Source organism: Macrosteles quadrilineatus, unplaced genomic scaffold (genome assembly GCF_028750875.1).
Source record: "Macrosteles quadrilineatus isolate MER2022 unplaced genomic scaffold, UCM_ALF_1.0 Scaffold_7__1_contigs__length_78375512, whole genome shotgun sequence".
NCBI lineage: Eukaryota > Metazoa > Arthropoda > Insecta > Hemiptera > Cicadellidae > Macrosteles > Macrosteles quadrilineatus.
In genome coordinates, this window is record NW_026542600.1 from 52,638,781 (window position 1) to 52,659,209 (window position 20,429).

The following is a 20,429-nucleotide window of genomic DNA, read 5'->3' on the forward strand; positions in this document are numbered from 1 at the left end:
TTGTATATGTATTATGTTGCAATATAACAAAATAGAAATAAAACAAACTGTAAAAAATTATGAGCAAAATTATAAATTTTGTATATGATCTGACGAGATTTTGACAATAACAACATTGTTTTCGAATAATTATTTGAATCATATGGTTTTAAACATTATAATTTTATAACCTTTTAAAAAACATACTACTCGGCCTTGCGTCCCAAATGACGTATAGGGATTAAAAATGCAATGTACTGCAAGACATCAATCCGATTCTGAAGTTTTTAGACTACCCTTTCAAACTACAAACTTATCTCAAATAATGAACCCACAAAAATTATCAGTTCAACTAACACTATTTACACTACTCCCCTGGTTGACAGAACAACCCTTGTCATCAGCAGGGTGGGTAAGACAAGAAGCCACCGGATATCGTCTTATCGCTGATAACGCTGCAGGCTACGAAGGTCATCATCAACTTCTGTTTGTCCTGAGTCCATTTCCTCGGAAGTCAGTTCTCAGTTGTCTAGATAAGACACTAGGGACTGGGGATTTCTATCTGTCCCCTACCGAGTTGGCCTTGGAGTAATTAGCTACAATTAGAAGACAAGTTGTTGACCGTTAATGCTCGACTCTATTTGCTCTTAGATCGCGTTAACAGTTATTGAGCTGGAAATTATTAAAATCAAAATGAGTTGAACATTTTTGTGGTATTAATGCACTATTCAGACGATTGATGGAGTAGATTTACCTATATGGTTTTATTTTATTCAAATCGTATATCTTCGTCTAATCCCCCCCCCCCCTATACATAGTATACGAAGAAAGTATTGATATCGTCGAAATATCCGTTTTGGGTCCCTCTAAGCCCAAAAAGGTGGTTTTCGAAGTGATGTCTGTGTGTGGGAATTTGAATGTGTGTTTTGATGTGTACAGAGCGACAGACTACACCTGTGGCCCCACTTAGACTAAATTTAATATGTGGGTACTAACTTAGGGTATCTCCAGGGGTGTTTTTATGTTTTGATTTTTAATGGTGATTTCCCCATTATAGCTCATAAATTATGTAGCAAACGGTTTAAAAACTGAACAAACGATTTCCATTAACATTTAGAAAATTATGTACATTTTAACTCAAAATAAAATTGTTGAATCCCCAATGCTGTAAAGATGATGGTTCTAAATTTATTGGAGTTTTTCTTTTTCCCCCCATAAAATATCATAGTTACTACCATCGTTTACCCATTTTAAAGGTTATTGGCAACCTAATGTGTCAGATTGCTGATTCCTATGTGTATATGCAATAATTAATTTGAAACAGCATGGGGTTTTTGTACGCCAAACTAAAGTAAAAGGTTTATAAATCCCAAGGTATCAACTAGGTGACATAGAACATATCATGGTCTCCACAATCACGTAACATAATGTTGCATTTTTATGCAAACAAAAATTATTTTGAGCTTTCCACTGAAAGGAGTGAATGTTCAATTATCTCTGAAGATGTTTTACATTTTTTAGTTCAAATCATTTGTGTTTTGGCATAACAATACTGTCAGCTTAAAATTTAAGTTTTTAATTTCTCGTACAAAGCACGGTTCAAAACGGACTATCAACCTCTAACAAGGATGTTGTTGCCTCGTGGAGTTGTGGAGCATGCTAGGGAGTATATTTATTCCAGATATCCGTGCCAACACATCGACGTATTTTTCAACACGTCGCTTGTTGATGGTTAACACCTCAATCCAGCTAACTAGAAATGATGCTGGAAATACACCCGACCCGACGCGCAGCCCTTCTTCATTCTTTCAATATTGTGAATTTCTCGAAAGAGCTTTCGATCAAGAATTGATTTTGATCCGGTCAAATTTCTGCTCTTCTAAGAAATTTGGTGATTTATTCAGCATTGCCTCCAGTATTGATTTAAGACGGTATAAAATAGGTTTACGTGCCATAAGTCGTCAATCCTTGAAGAATTGACGACGTAAGGTACGTAAATTTGGTGATGTTTTTACAATAGATACTTATTTATAACTACCCTATGTGGTTCAATGCTTTTATTAAATCAAAGATATGGAAATGTTTGTTGTAGATATCCGAGACTATTATGAGTAGTAAAGAATAAAAGCTGTACTGTATTTCGACTTATAAAATTACTACCTCACTATTCGAAAATCGTCGATAGTTTTAAATTTTAACTGTGGTCCACTGCAGCAACCGTAGCGATCTGAAAACCATTATAAACTAATAAGAATCTTGAAATAAGAATCTTGAGAATAAAGTAAAATACAAAAACAGATAACAGAATGAAAATAGTCGATAAAGTTATATTATGTTGCAGAATTTATAATGCACTTAAAAACGTTGCAAGTTGCAGCAAATAATAAAAATTAATACAATATAATAATACAAATTACTTCAGGCTAGTCCTAGAGAATTAACACATAGATCAAATCCATTACTCGTTGGCGGGATTTGAACCCAAGACCTTGGGTTCCGAAACCCCGAGTTCTACCACTAGACCAGCTCGCTTACCAGAGTATAAAAGCAGTTCGACTCCCACTATTAACCAAGTGGCGTGTAAATACTCTAGACTAGTTAAAAATCAAGTAAAACAGCTGGCTAGTCTAGTAGCTTGTACACTCCCACGTATGCCTTTACCACCAACGCAACAGGACCAGGTTAGTTCCCGCCCGATCTTTGGCGCGTGCGAGCAGCGAGGGAAGAAGCAATCAAAGACCTACAAACTGCTGTTGCTCGTTGCCAAAGACTTACGAATGTTTTATTCCCCTCATCACATCGTCCTGGGAATTGATTACAGAGCCGTACAACTGCTGGGTATTGGAAGATCTATCACCCGTAAAGGAGATATCTATAGATTTCAGTTAGGGGACAGTCAAACCGTCCAATGATAGGTTTAAAGAGTTTGAATTTTTGTAAGATTTAGTGTGTGTGTCGTGTTTGAAATTCATAAATACATCTGATATTTACTTCAAGGATATACACTAGGATTGCTCTGTTTGTTCCGATGAGAATGGTCGATAATTGAGACTCGGAAGTCACCTAGGTTATTTTTAAACTGCCGAATCCGAGAAGAGTTTTTTTCAAAGTCATATGTTGGTTGTAGCAAAAAAATATGAAATACGTTTAAATGAATTGCTAGTGAGTTTGATTCACAGGGAAACCTTTTTGTTTTAAAATGTGCATTTTTAATTAGGTCTAAGCTCAACCATTTCATTGTATTTATAATTCCTATTTACGTATGGTAATATTTTAATTAGAAAATATTTTAGTATAGATCTAAAAATGATCATTGCATTGAGAAAATATCCAGCCTAGTTGAGGGATGGATGTGGAAAACACTTAAAAAGTGTTGAGAATTGAAAAATCACCTGAATTTTTAATAAAAAAAAGTACACTGAATAGGCACTTATTACCACACTCGTTTTACGTTAACACTTTCTTGGATCCCTTAATGTATATCTAAAATCTATGGCAAAACCATCTCTAACTTGGATATGAAGTATCTTGGTGCTGGAGGACCAGGTTCGATCCCAGCATATCCACAACTGTTAGGGGATTTGGCTACAAAATCCTACTGGCGTTAAAACTGAAATGGAAAGTCATAAAATCAACGAGAATCGCGATACAAAAGTAACAATTCAAATAAGCAATGTTTGTTCGATTACTTGAAGAAATTTTGTTCGGAGATTTTCCAACGGGAGCATTTCGCTTGACAACGCCACAACAAATGTCCTAGCCAAGTTTGTATTCTGTCGAGTGGCGAATTCAATCTCAGGGTTCGCTCGACTTAATCAAAACTCCAGACAGCTTACATTTCACTTGCAGTTAGACTAGAACATCTAATGCGGCTACTAACATTTATACATACAAATCCCTCGCTTACGTTTCCTGACAAACTTTACTGTTGGAGTTGGAAACAAACCAAACAGGTTTAAAGGGGATCCTATTAGTTCTCAAACAGATTTGTATTTATTTAGTTAGGATGTAGTAAGTGAAATCGTGTACCACTGTATATGTGATGGAGATAATGCTTATGTGTGATGCAAGTTTTTACTGATCGGTTGAATTTATAGCTTTGGAATAAAATGTTTGAATAGATAGAATAATTATATGAAATATTGAATATAGAATATGTGATTAGTAGTGGCAGTAGGTCATTTTTACTTACAAATGTTAATCTCACTGACAAATAATGTATGTTAGGCTTTTGAACAAAACTGGTTTATTATTTTTAGATCCCTATGTATGATATTATACTGAGAAGTATACAACTGGAGCTTCAGATATGTTAAGATAAGTGCCAAGAAATTATAATGTGTTAATTTTTAATGTATAGGTTTTCAGGATTACGGCCTTGTATTTGTTTAAAACGTTATTTTAAAGAAAATAAGTACATTTTCATCATCATATTTAAAAATGCAACAATTAAAAAAAGTATGTAGAAAACTATAGTTAGTTATAAAATGTATACTAAACACAAATTTAAATCAAATACAAGAATGAAATCAGTCCTCGCGATCAAAATAAATGTCTTTAATCTTCGTAGATAATTCAAATTAACAAATAACCTCCAATGTCATAAATAAAACTAAGCATTGAGGGGCTTGAAAATTCCGCAGAGGACGGGTTTTTTTGAAAGCTAAACTATACTTCAAAACAGTTTGGGGGCGGGACTCGAGGTGCCGTTATTGCAGAATTATTGCAACATATTCCTTGGAGGCGGCAACACACACGAATAATGTTATGGAGGGTAAAAACAATGTGTTTTAAAATTTCACTGCGGATGTCTTCCATTCAAGCAGAAAGCTGGGTTTCAAAATCAAGGATCTTTGAAAAGCCCACATCTAACTGTACACTTACACTCATAACATAAAAATATTCTTAACGTGTTTGAGTGGTATTCATTCTATTTATTTTCATTCATTCCTCTCCAAAGTAAAAATGACAAGATTATTACTATTATTATCATGATAGTCCCTTCTCAGGATCGATCCGGCGATCTTCTGATCAAGCACTTTAACCAATCAGGTAACTTTAATAAATCAGCCTTTACTGTAATTGATAATTTTTCTAGAAAAAGGAAAAGTATTACCTAACTAAATGCTAATACACTACAACTAATTATATCTAAATACCCACGTCGCAGCAAACATGCATACTCAAGGAATTGCCATTTACCTTGTTGAACTTTCACTCAAATATTTCTTTATGTGAAAATGTTAATACCTTAGTTTCTATTTGAATAGCATCAAGTTTAATAGTGACTTATGTTTGCTGCTACAGGAAAGGTAATTAAGTGTGTTTTGATTAATTTGTTAAATTCAAATTCAAATTCTTTATTAAGCGTGTAGGCATAGTTACAATGTATATGCCAAGTCAAAATTACAAAATTGCGACTAAATAAAACAATCCCTCTAAAAACCAATTATACATGTTCAATCTTATCAGTTAAAAAAGGCATTTACTGAGTAATATTTTTTTTTTCAATTAACAAGCTTTTCAACCTCCTCCTAAATACTACTTAATCTTGAACGGATCTTAAACTTGGTGGGAGATTGTTGAAAAGAACTATTACTGAATATTTTTAATGATGCTAAAAAAATGCGGTGGAGTGTGGCGGGATATTCATAATGCATATGGGCTTACTTCTTGTTCATTAATAGCAATTGTTAATAGCAATTGTTGTTGTTAAGCAATTTTTATTGGGTTTTGTGAAATCAATAAATTCACCAAATTTAAAAATATGTCCCAAAAACCAGCAAACTACGACAGTTCATTTCCTTCCCTTAAGGATTGCATGGCCATTTAATTTTGCAGGTTAGGTAAAATGTATGTAAATGTGTGTGCAGGTTTACTTGTTTGTACTGAATTTAATAAATATTGTATGAATTTCACTTGAGTTATCGTGCTAACGGACATGTTATATGCATTTGAACAAATGGCGTTTTTGACATCTCAGGACATCAACACGCTTAAGTAAAGCGGTCCCAGTTCAATGTCTTACCATGAGACCTACGGTAATAGCTTATTCCCTATATGGAAAAATTAGCTAAAACACATTTTCTTATATCAATGAGGAGTCAGAAAAGCTCATAATAAAATTGGTTCTTGATCATTTAACTCGTAATACCAATGGTTGAAAACTATTACGGACGCCCTTAAAAACAATAATGTACAAATAAATACGAGCCAATAATGCCCAATAAAAAGATTAAATTGGCAAACTACTAGAAAGAATACTCTCAATGGACTCGTTATAAGAATGTTATACGATGGCAGTTGTATGGAAACTTATCACGGAATAATGCCCAGTGTAATACTTTGGCAACAATACTAACATCCCTTACATTGTGTATTAGACTAGTACATACTGTAACGAGGAGGAGACTGTATTTGGCACAGGCTTCACGGAAATGTTAGCTCGTACAGCCTTAATGGAAGAAAATAATAAACTCAGTAGGGAAATTAGGTCTATATGCAGTTCCTGTTGCTTATAGTTACCAGGATTCGTAAAAACAACCGAATAGTTATCGTATAAACACAAATAATATTGGTCGTGTTGAGATCGAAAAGATTATTCATTCTCGGGATGGATAATATTAACAAATAATTTTCATATAGTTTGCATAGAATAATAAAATAACAAGTTTTTCAAAACCATTAGCGAACCCATCTAGGGCCTATACCCGGGAACGCTTGGATTTTCATTTTGATGTGTCCATAGTCAAAAAGCTCCAATAGTTTATATTCATACATATAGAAATTTTAGCGTTAATTCGAGAAAAATCATCGGATTTCTATGAAATTTTGGTGCAATGGTGTAAACCTACTTCTATTTGAACGAGCTCACGATCCATCATGATCTGACCGTGTCGGACTATGGGAAGGGAGTTTTATGGGAGGTTTATATGGATAAAAATTGGTTATTCCCATTTTCGATCCTCTAAAGACATTTTTAACTTCCTTTCCAAACTATTTTAAAGGGCTTACAAAAACGAATCATTTGCTGGCCGTAGAACGATTGACACACATTTTTAGCCGATTTGGAATAGCACGACTGGCACAATCATTAGAGGGGATTAAGAAGGGCCAACTTGTAAGGTTCGGAAAGGCACGATTGGCACAACAGACCGGTAAGGAAGTAGCAGCCAGGTAGCCAGAATGCGGGGAAATGGATATTGTTTTGTCCCCACAAATTTCCTGCTGTGGTGCTTATTAAAATAAGGAAGGTGTAAGTTTGCACGACAAATCTGCAGCTACGGTCACTGCGCTAGCTGGATCCAAATAAAACGACACTAACGTAACCTAACCTAACCTAACTTAACTTAACCTAACCTAACTTAACCTAACCTAACCTAACTTAACCTTTGAAAATACGCGATATTACCGACAAATGACTGTAGTAGCAGAGTTGACGGGGAATTTTAAACTTCCCGTTTTCCCTCGTTCGATGGCGTCTACCTGGTCGAGCGGTTGTGCCAATCGTGCCTTTTCCAAGCAGGCGAGTTGACCCTACTTATTCCGCTCAAATGATTGTGCCAATACTGCCATGGGCAGAAGATCCGAAAATGTGTGCCAATCGTCACGTTCCCCATTTGCTTTACCTTTGCTGTCGTTTAATGGATACAGAGGAAATTCCAAAAAACAGTAAATTTTAAATTCAAATGTCAAATTTATAGAGAAAAAGTATAACAATTGAAGTTTGCTTGTTTATAGAAATTGTTAATCAAATTTGCGAAATCATTTATTTCATACTGAGTTATTGATATTAACTATTGATATTACACTAAAACACACTTTATTGCCTTCTCTTTACCAGGAAACATAAGTACTCATTAAGCCTAATGTTATTTAAATAGTGAATAAATCTGACATTACAGTATTAAGGAAATGAAGAAAACCCAATCAAGCAAATGGATAATCGTTAGTCTGCAGGTTTGCTGTAGTAGGGTAGCGATGGTGTAGATTGATATTGTAGCGTGACGTAGCGATACGGCCAGTTTTGTTCAGCAAGTTGCCCTGAGAGGTATGCAGTTATTACCAAGACTCTGTTAAGGCCGTAGGGGTCAGATTCAGCTAAGACGTTGCCGCATTCTTGGGGGTTATAGCAGCCCTGTAGATATTGTTTGCATACCTTGGCTCCCTTGATTGTTCCCTGCCCCTCTAAACTCCCATTATAAAGTGACCCTTGTAAAATAATTAAGAGGGGTAAAGATGAAGTAAAAAATTACAGTGGAGTAGTTTAAGTGAGTATTATTCGCGTTGTGTTCAGTGTTCGAAACCTACTATAAATAAAATTATTTGTGTCGTAGTGGTATATTTCAAATATTACTAATATGTCATACAGAATTTAGCTTATGTGTTAATTTTGTTGTTTTCTATTGATGAATTTTCAGCAATGTTTTGCGGATAAATGGTAACGGATTTACTGTTTTCACAAGTTTTTCCAATAATCATTTGAAATCAATGTCTTAAGGATGCAACCCCCTTCCCCTTACAAAATACTTTCATTTATTCATATCAACGGATACACCTTTTACAAGTATTACGTATTTGATAGACACACAAATAGAGTGAAATAAGTTATGTCAATTGCGCCTAACAACAGCAGTAACATGCATAAGAACACCAACAGTATCACAAAAAGATATCAATCTAATCCAGATAAGGATAACAACAAAGTATTAAATTCCCAGGAAATAAATATTTAATATTAAATCAATGTTTATAAGAAGTGCGAATGAAATTGCTCGCAAGTGAATGATCAAGAAAGCAACAAAAATTAACTATTAAACTAAATGTAGCAATAATAAACTGTATGGTAACAATAATTGCATACTAAACATTTTGCGTGTATAGGTACATCCCTCGAAACCCTAGAGAGCGTTTTTTCTCAAAGGCTTTCATGGAGCATTGGAGAAAATATATTCCGGCGGAGTAAATAAGAGATGACGATTCAGGGTAGCTAATTTCCTATCCAAGAACATTTATGACACAATAAGTCTCGTAAATTGCTTAGGCCCTGCCAAATGCAGAAGAATACGGCCCGAGAAGCAAGAAAAACTGCCTCAAGAGTTGCCAATTTTATCCAATTCTTCAGGTCCATATTGCGCTCGGAGGTCGAGCAAGTATAAGATTTATCTATGTAAAATGTCTGCTGTATGAGAAGATGTTCCCTGTTAAAACCGGTTGTAAACTATCAGCGTGCCTTATACGAGAAACGCTACTATATGTTCTTAAACACCCAGAAATGTGAATTTATATTTGTTTCTAATTATGTTGCAACATTTTGAACACGTACTGTAAAGGATGTGAAAACAAAAAAAAATGTTTGGTATACACAACTGAGATAGCTTTACCTGGGTAAAGAAAGATAATTTAACACTATTTAGACCACCCTTTTTATACTATTATACATTTCAATTCAAGGAATTCAATACAAATACAATTTGAAACAACGTCATAAATACTATTCACGAAAAATTACTTTTGCTTCAGCATTACTTACCGCCCGAATATAATGTATCCACGGCTACCGGCCCCCAAGATCGCATTGGCTAAGGCCCAACCCAACACCGGGCCTACACTTTAAGGTATGTTTATTTCAACTTGAGTCACCCCTAAATAAATATTCTACTACCATAAATTATCTTGGTAAGCTACTTAAACATAGCTGCTCAAATATAAAAATACTTTAACAAAGGCACTGTACAATACGTGTGTTATTCCTGATATGGTTACGTTTGTAGTTAACTGGACATTTTCGCGAGAGGGTAGCCTATTTGGCATAAAACCATGATGGAATTTAAAGAAGTTGTTGATCTGTTTTATTGAGTTTTCCCGTGCATCTGGACCTAGGGCTAGAGAGTGGGTCAGAACATTATAAGAATGAATTGTACTGGTAAAACTTCAATGGGAAGCGAACCCAAGACATCGCTGCTTTGGTTACCGCGCAACCGACTCATAAATTAACTCACAACAAAGTAAAATAGGATGCAAAATTTAAATACACATTGATACGTATATAAAATATGAACGGAAATAGCAATTTATAGTGTTTTTCTAAAAAATCACCTTCCGGTTTAAGGAATATCCAGAATATTTGGAACTTATATTTGTGTTGATGTCCTTAAAAGTTGAAGGTTCAAATTGTTATTTCACACGTTTTACGCGATAAAAGTTATTTCATTTAGTTTTAATAAATGAAGTTCAAATCAAAATAGCTACAATTGATATAGATCTCTTCATAAACATCTTTGATATTGATATAAAAAGGGAAATCGATTCTTTAGATTTGGTTCAAAATTTAACGGTACTTCTTAAAATCAAATTAGATACGTTCATGACCAATAAAAATTGTAATCTCGGCATCTTGAAACACTGAAGTGAAGCTAGACCACTTACAAAGTACCCGGATGACAAATACGATCGCACAGATATACTGGCTGATTTTATGGCTCATAACGCACAGCATGGCTCGGCGCCAAGGCGGCGTACAACACACTGCGAGGTGAGGCTTTATGGCTCAAATAACTGACTCAAGGACTTTGATAACAGTCCTCTGAAACATCAGAATTGTTACTCTAGGTAAATACCGTGTGTTAAAAAAAACACTACAGAACCGATTACAGTTTGATTTCTGCGATTCGCAGCCGTGGCTCAAACGCGTAGGTTTTAGCAGTAAGGAAGGGAGTAAGTTTAGGTACATGGTGCGCTTTATTACGGGGATAGGGTTTGTCGTGTCTAAAACAATATACGTTTCAAGGGAGAGTCTTATCTCCACATGCGGTTTGGGTGAATGGTACGTTTAGGCCATCCCTCAAACACAGCGCGTTTTAAAGAAGGCGGTAGTTTTGTTCTTGGCACAAACGCTGTCCATTTTATGGAAGAGTTTAGAGCTATGTCTTGGTCAATGGTCATGGCTGAAACACAGTTCAATGACAGAGGGGAAAGTTTTGATCAAGACTCAATCAACGGTAGATTAACCTCCTCACCTGTATTTTGTTGTATGCCTTGCGGATCCTCCGGGTAGACCACCACGGTGTCGGTCCGTCCGAGGAACTCTCGCAACTCCTGCGAACTCTCGTCTCCGGAACTCTCGTGTTCGATCTTGACGCGAATCTCGACGTCTGGGGACATGGGGGCCTCCGCCTCTGCCGCACCCTCCCCCGCCTCAACTGTCAACAAAACACCGCAGTCAGATCATCTAGTCAATCAATACCAAATCTACTTTAGGGTAACGTGTTTGAACAAATGTAGGCCTAACACCAGGTAAGGTACTTACTACTGATGCTGTTTAATAGTTTCTAGGAAATGTACTAGAAAGGTATATTTAAATGGACAGTATGGAGAATTTTGAAAAAACCCTAAAATTTAGTAGCTGCTTATTACAGTTAGCCTACTACTGTAGTCATCTTGGGGTATTTCAAAGAAGAGGGTCACCACGATTAAAGCTTGTTCTATGCAAGTTAACTTAGGTTTAGTCAGGTTATTTTAGGTTTGGTTAGTTTCCATCACCTTCATTTGCACAGGGTAAAATTTAATATGGGCGGCCCTCTTTTTGAAAAGGGTCTCATATTTTGCTGAATACTGCTGAGAGCAGTCTAGACTCTCCTCCACGGGTTTGCGTCTTACTACATCACCTGACTCTCCAAGGTTCACGTGTAGTGTTTCCGTGTACTTTATAATATGTGTGAGTATAAACACTAAATCTGGTCTTTCGTAGATCACTACAGTAAACATAGGGTTCTTTAGCAACCTGAAGATGGAACTAATTTAATGCCGAAACTAGATACTTAATCCAATTTCAAGGCTCACATTAACCAGATATTTACACCATTTAAAATGGGACGTGTCTAGTTTCACGTATGGTTCCATTACATAACACCATGTTAGCTATGGGGATGCTCATTGCACCAACAGTGTTACAGGTTGTGTGGCCCTAGCATGAAGGCAGAATCAGCCGAGCATGACCTGACATGTCCGACGTCCCGTGGCAACACCACAACACACAACACATAATTCGCAACACACACACACACACACATGTCCTGACCGTGTGGTGTATGCACGGCCAACAACCTAATTACCGAATTGTAGCACCTGCAGTGAAAAGCGGACTGTTGTTCATTATGAACTTATTTTAGAAATTAAACCTTTGTAGACAAGAATAAATGTTTTCAATTCAAATTCATAATGTTTTACAAAAACACGGCATTATGATGGCGTATGTTTATGCAGTTTTTATTTACACGAGGTAGTTTTATGAAACCAAAACAAATGTTACATGCACCATAGGTTAATCGATTTAGTAAACCATTGATACATGAGGAATCAATTAGTCAATTAAAATAGATAATTTATTAATTAGAATTATTCAAATAAAATAAATGATCGAAAAAAATCAATTGAATAAATAACTATAGAAAAAATAATTTATCGAATAAATAAAATTGAACGAATCGTTTAATTTATTGATTATTACAAATCCATGTATCAAATAGATAGTTGTATTGAGAAAATCTCGTTTTATATTGGACCACCCCTGTGGTTGAAAATAATATAATCAATAACACACACCTAATCCAAAGGGACTTTTGGCTTTTGTACGGGACCTTAGCGGATTGGACACTGAAACGCTATTCGGAGATGAAAGAAGGTGAAAGTAATTCCATTGTGGTACAAAAGTAATAACTGAGCAACGTGATATTGTGTTGAGATATTTTGGAGACATAGAGTAATAAATAAATAAGAGAAATATAGTGGAGAGCGTGTCTGAACATAGAGGAAACGGCTGATCCTGGCTTATAGGCTGATCCTGCACCTCTCATACTCTCCCCGCAGCCCACACTCTTGCCAAAAGACCTCCTGTTAGGTAATAAAATAGTACGAACTGTTATGCAAGGTCTTTAAAATTATTAGTACAATAATTTTATTTGATGGTGAAATTTACTTAAGCAAATCCAATGTTAAATTTAAGTATACAAATGGATTGATTATTTTCATATTACTTCACATGCGTTAGTGAAATAGTTTTTATTTATATGGGTCTTTGTTTTTATATCTAAATCCAAACAGATTTTTTAAAACTGAATATTTGTACAACAGATGTTACAAAACTGATAGACTTCGACAAGTCACTTTAAATCTCTGTTTTTGGTATGGTCTAATCACGATAAATATAATGTAAATCGTCGTGTTATATACTTCGATGTGTAAAATATTTTAAGGTGTTGAAAACCCTTAAATCGAAATCTAAAACATTTAAAATTCGTAAATTACTCCTAAGTACATTTAGGCTAATTTTGTGTGAAGCTCCACACAAACACACCAAGTGGTTTGTTTGCAAAAGCGTACCAAACATCAACAAACTCATGATCGCATTTATAATATAAGCATAGAATAAACACCTCATAAAACCACTGGTGTTTATTAATTAGGGAAAATCAACCTAATTGATTCAATTATCCAATTTGAATCCAATTTGATTCAATTTGATCAATTAGGATTCTACTATAATTTACTGTTGAAATTAAAACGACTGAAAATTACCTAGGAAGATTTATATTAAACAATACAGAAATTACTTACGTCTACTCCAATATTTTAATCCACAAATCGTAAAATGGGTTTGTTCAATTTACAAACTACATAGAATATATTGAACTTCATGCATACGATAGCAATGAAGTAATAGTAGTTTACGCAACGATTGCGTTAAGTGAGTCTTTACGACACGAGTAGAAAATTTAAGGCACGAGCCTTGGCGAGTGCCTTAAAAACTTCTACGAGTGTCGTAAAGACTATTAACGCGAGTTGCGTACACTACTTTACCTACGACCGTTTTTTAATTACTATCAATCTGGATTTAATTACTATCAATCAGTAATGATAACTTTTTAGAGAGGTTATGTTTTCGTGTATTGTCATTGCCACTGAAAGTGATGCAACGACTTGTTGTATAATCAGCTGATTTCCTGTAATTACGTGTTTGTTAAACTTCGTTAAATATTACATTGCTAGCAGCATTCTTACCATAAATAATATTGTATCAGGTACAATTCGGCAAATATTTCATTTATTTTTGGACTTCCACCAACTTAATTAAGAATACGCGAGTATCAACATGAACAAGTCGGGTCAACAATTAAATTGGTCAACTGATCAGCTGATCAGCTGATTAGTTGACGTTCGAAGCATTACAATTTTAACTCTTTTCTCTCAATACTTGAACCTCATTGGTCCGTTACCTGTGTGGATATGAGAAAACTATGCGGATATGAAATGAAACTATGCGGATATGAAAGTAAACAGCTGTAAAGTGAAACTTTTCAATTCTAAGAACTGGACTGAAATGGCTACTTTAAAAAACGGTCGTAGGTAAAATACATAGTTCAATTGCAAGAATTTAAGGCTTTTGTATAAACCATATAAAATTTGTGTTTAAATATTATGCTTCACCACCGAGTAAGGCACAATAAGGGCAACATAGCTGATTATATTATAGGCTTATCATCACGATTAATATTAAATCTATCATTATATACGTGTTAGGCTTATATCAACTTTTACGCCCATTATAAACGTTTAATATGCAATTCGTAAAGTATGTTTGTTCAAATATTTTTTACTAGCTTTGCCACCGAGTATAACCACAATAACGACATCCTGGGCCCAAGTCACGTTCTCTCTGTGGATTACATACTCTATCAGATCAGTCGTATTTGCAAAATTCAGTCTGCCGTTGTCCCATAGAGTTTTACGGCATCGGCGTTGTTACCTCGCGCCTTTTATACTCTGTGGACGTGACGCGTTTCCCGCGCGCGGGATCATGGCGAAATATCATATATGATTGCATTTGCACTTCGATTGCAGAAAGTCTACATGTTTTATGGTGCCGATTTTGGATTCCGATTAGTTACGAGTTAAAAAATCGTTTGACGGAACATTTGTATTTTAATCTCATTTTGGTCAATGATGATGTTTGAATAAACATAAACTTAAACAATCGTAAGGTCGGAGACGAAATGTTAAATTCAACACGAACTTAAAATCATATTTTCGTGTTACCGATTTACAATGTTTAAGGTACCTATTGAACCAATTTTGAATCCCCATCGTGTCACATAACAGCTTAAAGTATCAATATTGTTCAGTTCAGTTCAAGAATAATACATCAGTTTTAGTTGTTGTGCACAGGCCAGATATGATTAGGGTAGGTTGCAATTAAGAAACGTAAAATGAGTTAAGGTCAGAGTTTGCATAAAGGATTTTACCATAACGTTGTGTTTAGGTTTAACATTTTCAGTTAAAACATGATCAAGCCTATTCTTTCAACTAAATGATTGCAATACGACCAAGGAAGCATTGTGCAATTCTTACCAATAACATTGTTGCAGAAAAATCTGCAGTATGTCTTTCATAGCTGCAGCACTGTGGGCTATACTCCTCATATCTAAAACCTCTCATAGTAACGTCAATAAATCATTATATTTCATACTTAAGTTTCTTTAAAAGATCAATGGTAGTTTCTACCCTCTCTCACCATATTTCAATCTAAAGTAAGCTAAGTCTATCTCCAGTCATTCGACCCCGACGTTTTAAGGGTAAGTATTGTTGGACATATTGGTGCCCAAACCATTTCATAAATTAAAAATAAATACAAATACATTTTCAAAAGTCATAGTATTTTTTGAAACACCGTATGGATCAGATACATAAGAGCTACTTAAGTGAGTTTTAGGTCCCATTGATATTGGCGGAAACGTTGTTAGACTGTTTGATTAAACCCATTGTACAAAGTCAACTGTATAAGACAGTCCAGAGTGTTGACCTCTCGTTTGAGAGGGGGGACGGAATGGTGACCTGCATGGACTAATTAGCTTCTAGTTGCAGAGGTTTTTGCACGCGTCGTGCACTCACAGATGCACACAGGGTGAGGATAGATATGTGAACGAGAAGAGACAAAGATTCTCATCATCACCCACACACGAACGCACACACACACACAGACACACACGCAAAGTCTACACGGACATAGGTCAAAGTCCATCAGCATCAGAATCAAAGTGGTCAGCTGATAGTGATACTTTAAAATGCAAGTATTGTCAGGTTTCGTTAGAATTACATAATTATTGTTTATTTATGCACTACCACAGACATAGTGAAACCACTATAATAATGCGCATGTTTGAAGATATAATTTTACGGTTGGCATACTGTATAAGATTCATAATTTGCTAAAAATATTATATTATTATCAATATTAATTGAGATGGAGATGCCACCTAGTGAGTACTATAACCCAAATATGAGCGAAGGATGAGTACAGGATGAAGTAAGATGCCTTGTGTAGCTTTGTTACTAGATCACCTGTTTCTTTATCCATGATAAAATATCAAAAGCCGTGTCAGATCGAAGTGACAGATCAAGGACAGTTGGGTCAAGTTTCGAACCATCAAAAATCTACACACTTTTCTCAGGATCGAACCGGTGACCTTTGATTACTAAGAGAGTACTATAACCACTGAGAAACCAGGTACAGTATATTTCTATTCAAAATAAATGTTAATGATAATTAGCTTTAAATATGAATGTGTAAATAACTGTTCCTGTAGAAACGATAGTTTTTAGTTACCAATAGCCGTTTTTATTTGTTATTATATCGGATTATAATAAAGTTTTATTATTTGTAAATATTGTGCTTGTTTTAATAGCTAAATTTATTATGGAATCAAGTATTGGGGTCAAAAAATTCTAACGCTACGAAAAATGCCCCCAGGATATTAGTTGGTATAGGGTCCCTGTAGCGTTATCCACAAAGTTATAAGTAATCCAAGATTCTAACAGTTAACTAAATGTACACTTACACAAGTATCTGTAGCATTATGACAAATAAAATCCACGTCAAACTCTAAGTGAGAAATCAAAATGGTACTAAAACGTACCGATATTGATGTTCCTTGTACTGTAAGCTATCGGTACGGTGAATATATTATGGGTTGAATATATTAAATAAATCACCCATTCAACTGAATTTCACATTCAACTTTGTTTTCTAAGGTATATACAGAATTTAAAGGGGCGGTGTACTGTAACGTTGGGTGGTAGTATTTTTCTTTATAAATAAATGTTTACAGTTATGTCATTGTAAAAACACTAGTCTCTGTTTTTTTGTTTTTGCAGCAGTTTTACATCCTAAAACTACGGCCACACTTGGCAACTTTGTCGCGGCGACAATGAATGAATGTGCGTAACATTAAATTAAACGGATGCGGCCACAACCGCGACCAGCGACCAGCGACCACCGGCGACAGAAAAATAAACGCGACCGGGAGCGTTTTTTGGTCGCGGCGACAAATACGCTCCCCAAAGATGATAAATACAAAAGTTTACTTAGAACCTGTGTTATTTCCATAGACAATGTCACGATTTTGAAAATAGAATATAACATCTCAAAACTCTATTTACTGGTATGGTAAAAAAAGAAAACTGAAAGGTTGAAATTGTCACCTAGTTTGGCCACCCCAAGCGACTTTGTCGTCAAGACAAAATTTCGCGAAAAAAGACTCCGCGACAAAGTCGCCAAGTGTGGACGTAGCCTAATATAGTTTAATTATTTGTAACCCCAAACCTCATTTCCTTACATCAATTTAGTCACTGTAAACCTAATTTTGTACCGATCTGCATGATATTACGCATCCATATACCAATTTTGCCTACGTGAGAAAATACATTGTCATAAGTGTTATCTAATTCTCTTTAGTTAGAATTCACGATATCATGACCTCGCAACCTTATCACTACTCTAGACAGGAAGGCGACATGTCTACACATATATCTCATGATTGCACTATCTCATGATACCTTGTCAAATTCAATTTTGCATGAGATATAGAGCTAGATTTCCAATTTGATTATTTAATTTAAAGCAATTTACGACCGTGGATTAAACCAAACAGTGAAAAACATCACAGTTCTACTTTAGGAACCAAGAACTATGACATTTGGAGAAAACATGCAAGTAAGAACATTGTCTATATTTTATCATACTGTACTTTAGAATTCGAATCTCATAATTTACCACCATTTCTAAAATTGTCTGTAAATTATTAACAGAAATTCTTTATTAAGACCGTCTTTTTATGATGGATACGTGCAATCTAAAAAGTTATATTAATCATTGTATTAATTTAAAAATCTTAACTTCTTAGAAAATTAGCTATTCAATATTTTGCTCATAAGAAATAAATCAGGAAACCCAAAGGGCTTCGACAGGGGTTTTGTAAAATAAAAATTTCAGGAAAATATAATGAATTATTGGTGTTGTATTCAGGAGTGACTTTCGATAAAAGTTAACAATTACAATCATCCCTAAAGTTGGAGCAGTTTGAACAATCAGCAATACTGTGTATTCTTTATAATATCTGCTCATGTTAACATCAGCTGAAATCGGAACTGTTTGCCCCATTGGCTTGAACATCTTCTTCATCCAACTATGGAAGATTGCCTTGGACTTGTTTCCTCTGATCAAAAGATGAGAAATGCAGGATTTTTTCTTCCTCCAGAAGATTCTACGTGGTGAAATGGACTGCCCTGGACTCAATCTCATCGGAACCTTAGTCCCCGGCCCTTCATAACTGGACATCTTCAATAGCCGAACTTACTCCACATGATATCTCCAAAACTGATATCATAGACTACAGAAACAATAATACTACGTCCTATAATTTGTTTTGCAACAGCAATTTAAACGAACATTTCTCTCTTAAAAGAATATATATACCGCAATTAATGTTTTTATTGTTGCAGTTTGTTGTTATTTATTGTATGTTGTTGTTTATTGTAATTGTTGATATTTATTTGTTGTTGTAAGCCACTTATTATCTATATTGTTTCAATAATTATTTTACTAGCCATCTTTGTCAAGTACATGCCATCTACAGCCATTTTAATGCCAATAAATCACATGTTATCACTAGCCAAGTATATGACTAAAATGAATCAAGTAAAGTATGATATTCTATAGAATGCCTCTCGGCAAGAGAAATAAGGTATAAAATACAAAATAGACTGTTTTAGGACTATTTCATCTATTCTAAAATAAACTAACCCTAAACTTACCAAACCTAACTACTGTATATAAAGAATTGCATCCTATTGGACTTTTTACTGTTGGTTCCTTAGCCAGACTAAAATAAACTAAACTTAACTTAACTAAATGAACCAAACACTTTATTATAATTTCAAAGTTCTAGGTAAAAAGTATTTAAATATCGTAAAGTAATAGCTATTTACGTTATAAGTGTAGTAAGAGCGTTTTTACATCACGCTCTTGCGTAACCTGTAACGTACAAGATTTTACCTGACCCGACAATATACAGGGGGTTACGTACAATATTTTTCATTATCCATTTCACGTATCTTCTAACAGTAACTTTCTTTTACAAACAAAAGCTTGGTTAGGAAATACTTTAAAGCATATCAATAACCTTCAAACGCACAGTTGGTTTCTAGCGTTGAACGTCGTTGGCTCCATAGAGGTATATTTTTTTAAGTTCAGCACTCAATGTTATTTGAATGGGTTTCATTACTTCACCGAGTGAAGTAAAGAAGTTGTTTACATCACGCTTGGGATAGGGAAGTTTAACATGGCGATTTGGGTAAATGTTTTTGATATCTTTAGGTTATTATTGCCTAACACAACTGTGGCCATTCTATAGAATATCTAGGCATTATACACAATTCCTTGTCGAAGTGTATAAAACCATTTTGTTATTACTACATTCCATACTTTGCCCTAAAGCTTCAGGCAATGTAACAATGCTTAGTCATTCTAGAACGAATGCAGTATAACGCCGATACTGTGCCGGTAACATGTATATATAAGCCAAAGTAAAATGGTATTTACCGAATAAATACACATTTCGACACAAACTTAAGTCCAATTGAACATCCAGATAACTTAGACATATGTTGGTTCCTGAAATAATAAGCTTAAATCGGACTATTCACGACGGCCCGTCTTGCTACTAATGCTACAGCTTCTAATGCGATTAAAGTCGCCGAAACGCGGTGAGGCGGTCATCCTTGAATGTAATGCTGTTTGCTATGTCTCTAATATCTCGGACTACTCCATGGCTTATGCAAGATTTGGTTCCGATTCCGCATTAGTATTTATTCTATGTTCGATTCCCACGGATAGTTACTTGATGTAGATAAAATAAAATGTATTCTGTTTATAGTGTAGACCTATTAACACAGAGTACACTGATTGAGTTTGTACTTTTTGCCAATCCTTTTCAAAAACAATCGTCTTTAAAAAAAGGTTGAGTTGTTACACAAGCTTCCAATTTTCAGTTTTCGTAGTTTTGTTCATACAAAGATTTACATTTTACAGATTTACGCTTTTAAAATCGCGGAACCTT

The 20,429-nt window shown here is 35.0% G+C and overlaps 1 protein-coding gene across 2 annotated transcripts in view; it reads right to left on the reverse strand.

The window, feature by feature from the left end:
* Nucleotides 1–20,429, reverse strand: part of LOC128998519 (zinc finger E-box-binding homeobox 2-like) — a 304,946-nt gene that overhangs the window by 178,756 nt on the left and 105,761 nt on the right. For both annotated transcript variants that reach the window (XM_054424691.1, XM_054424690.1), the window contains exon 2: nt 10,998–11,180. In XM_054424691.1, coding sequence (XP_054280666.1) covers nt 10,998–11,180 — 183 coding nt within the window. The remainder of the gene's footprint in view (nt 1–10,997; nt 11,181–20,429) is intronic.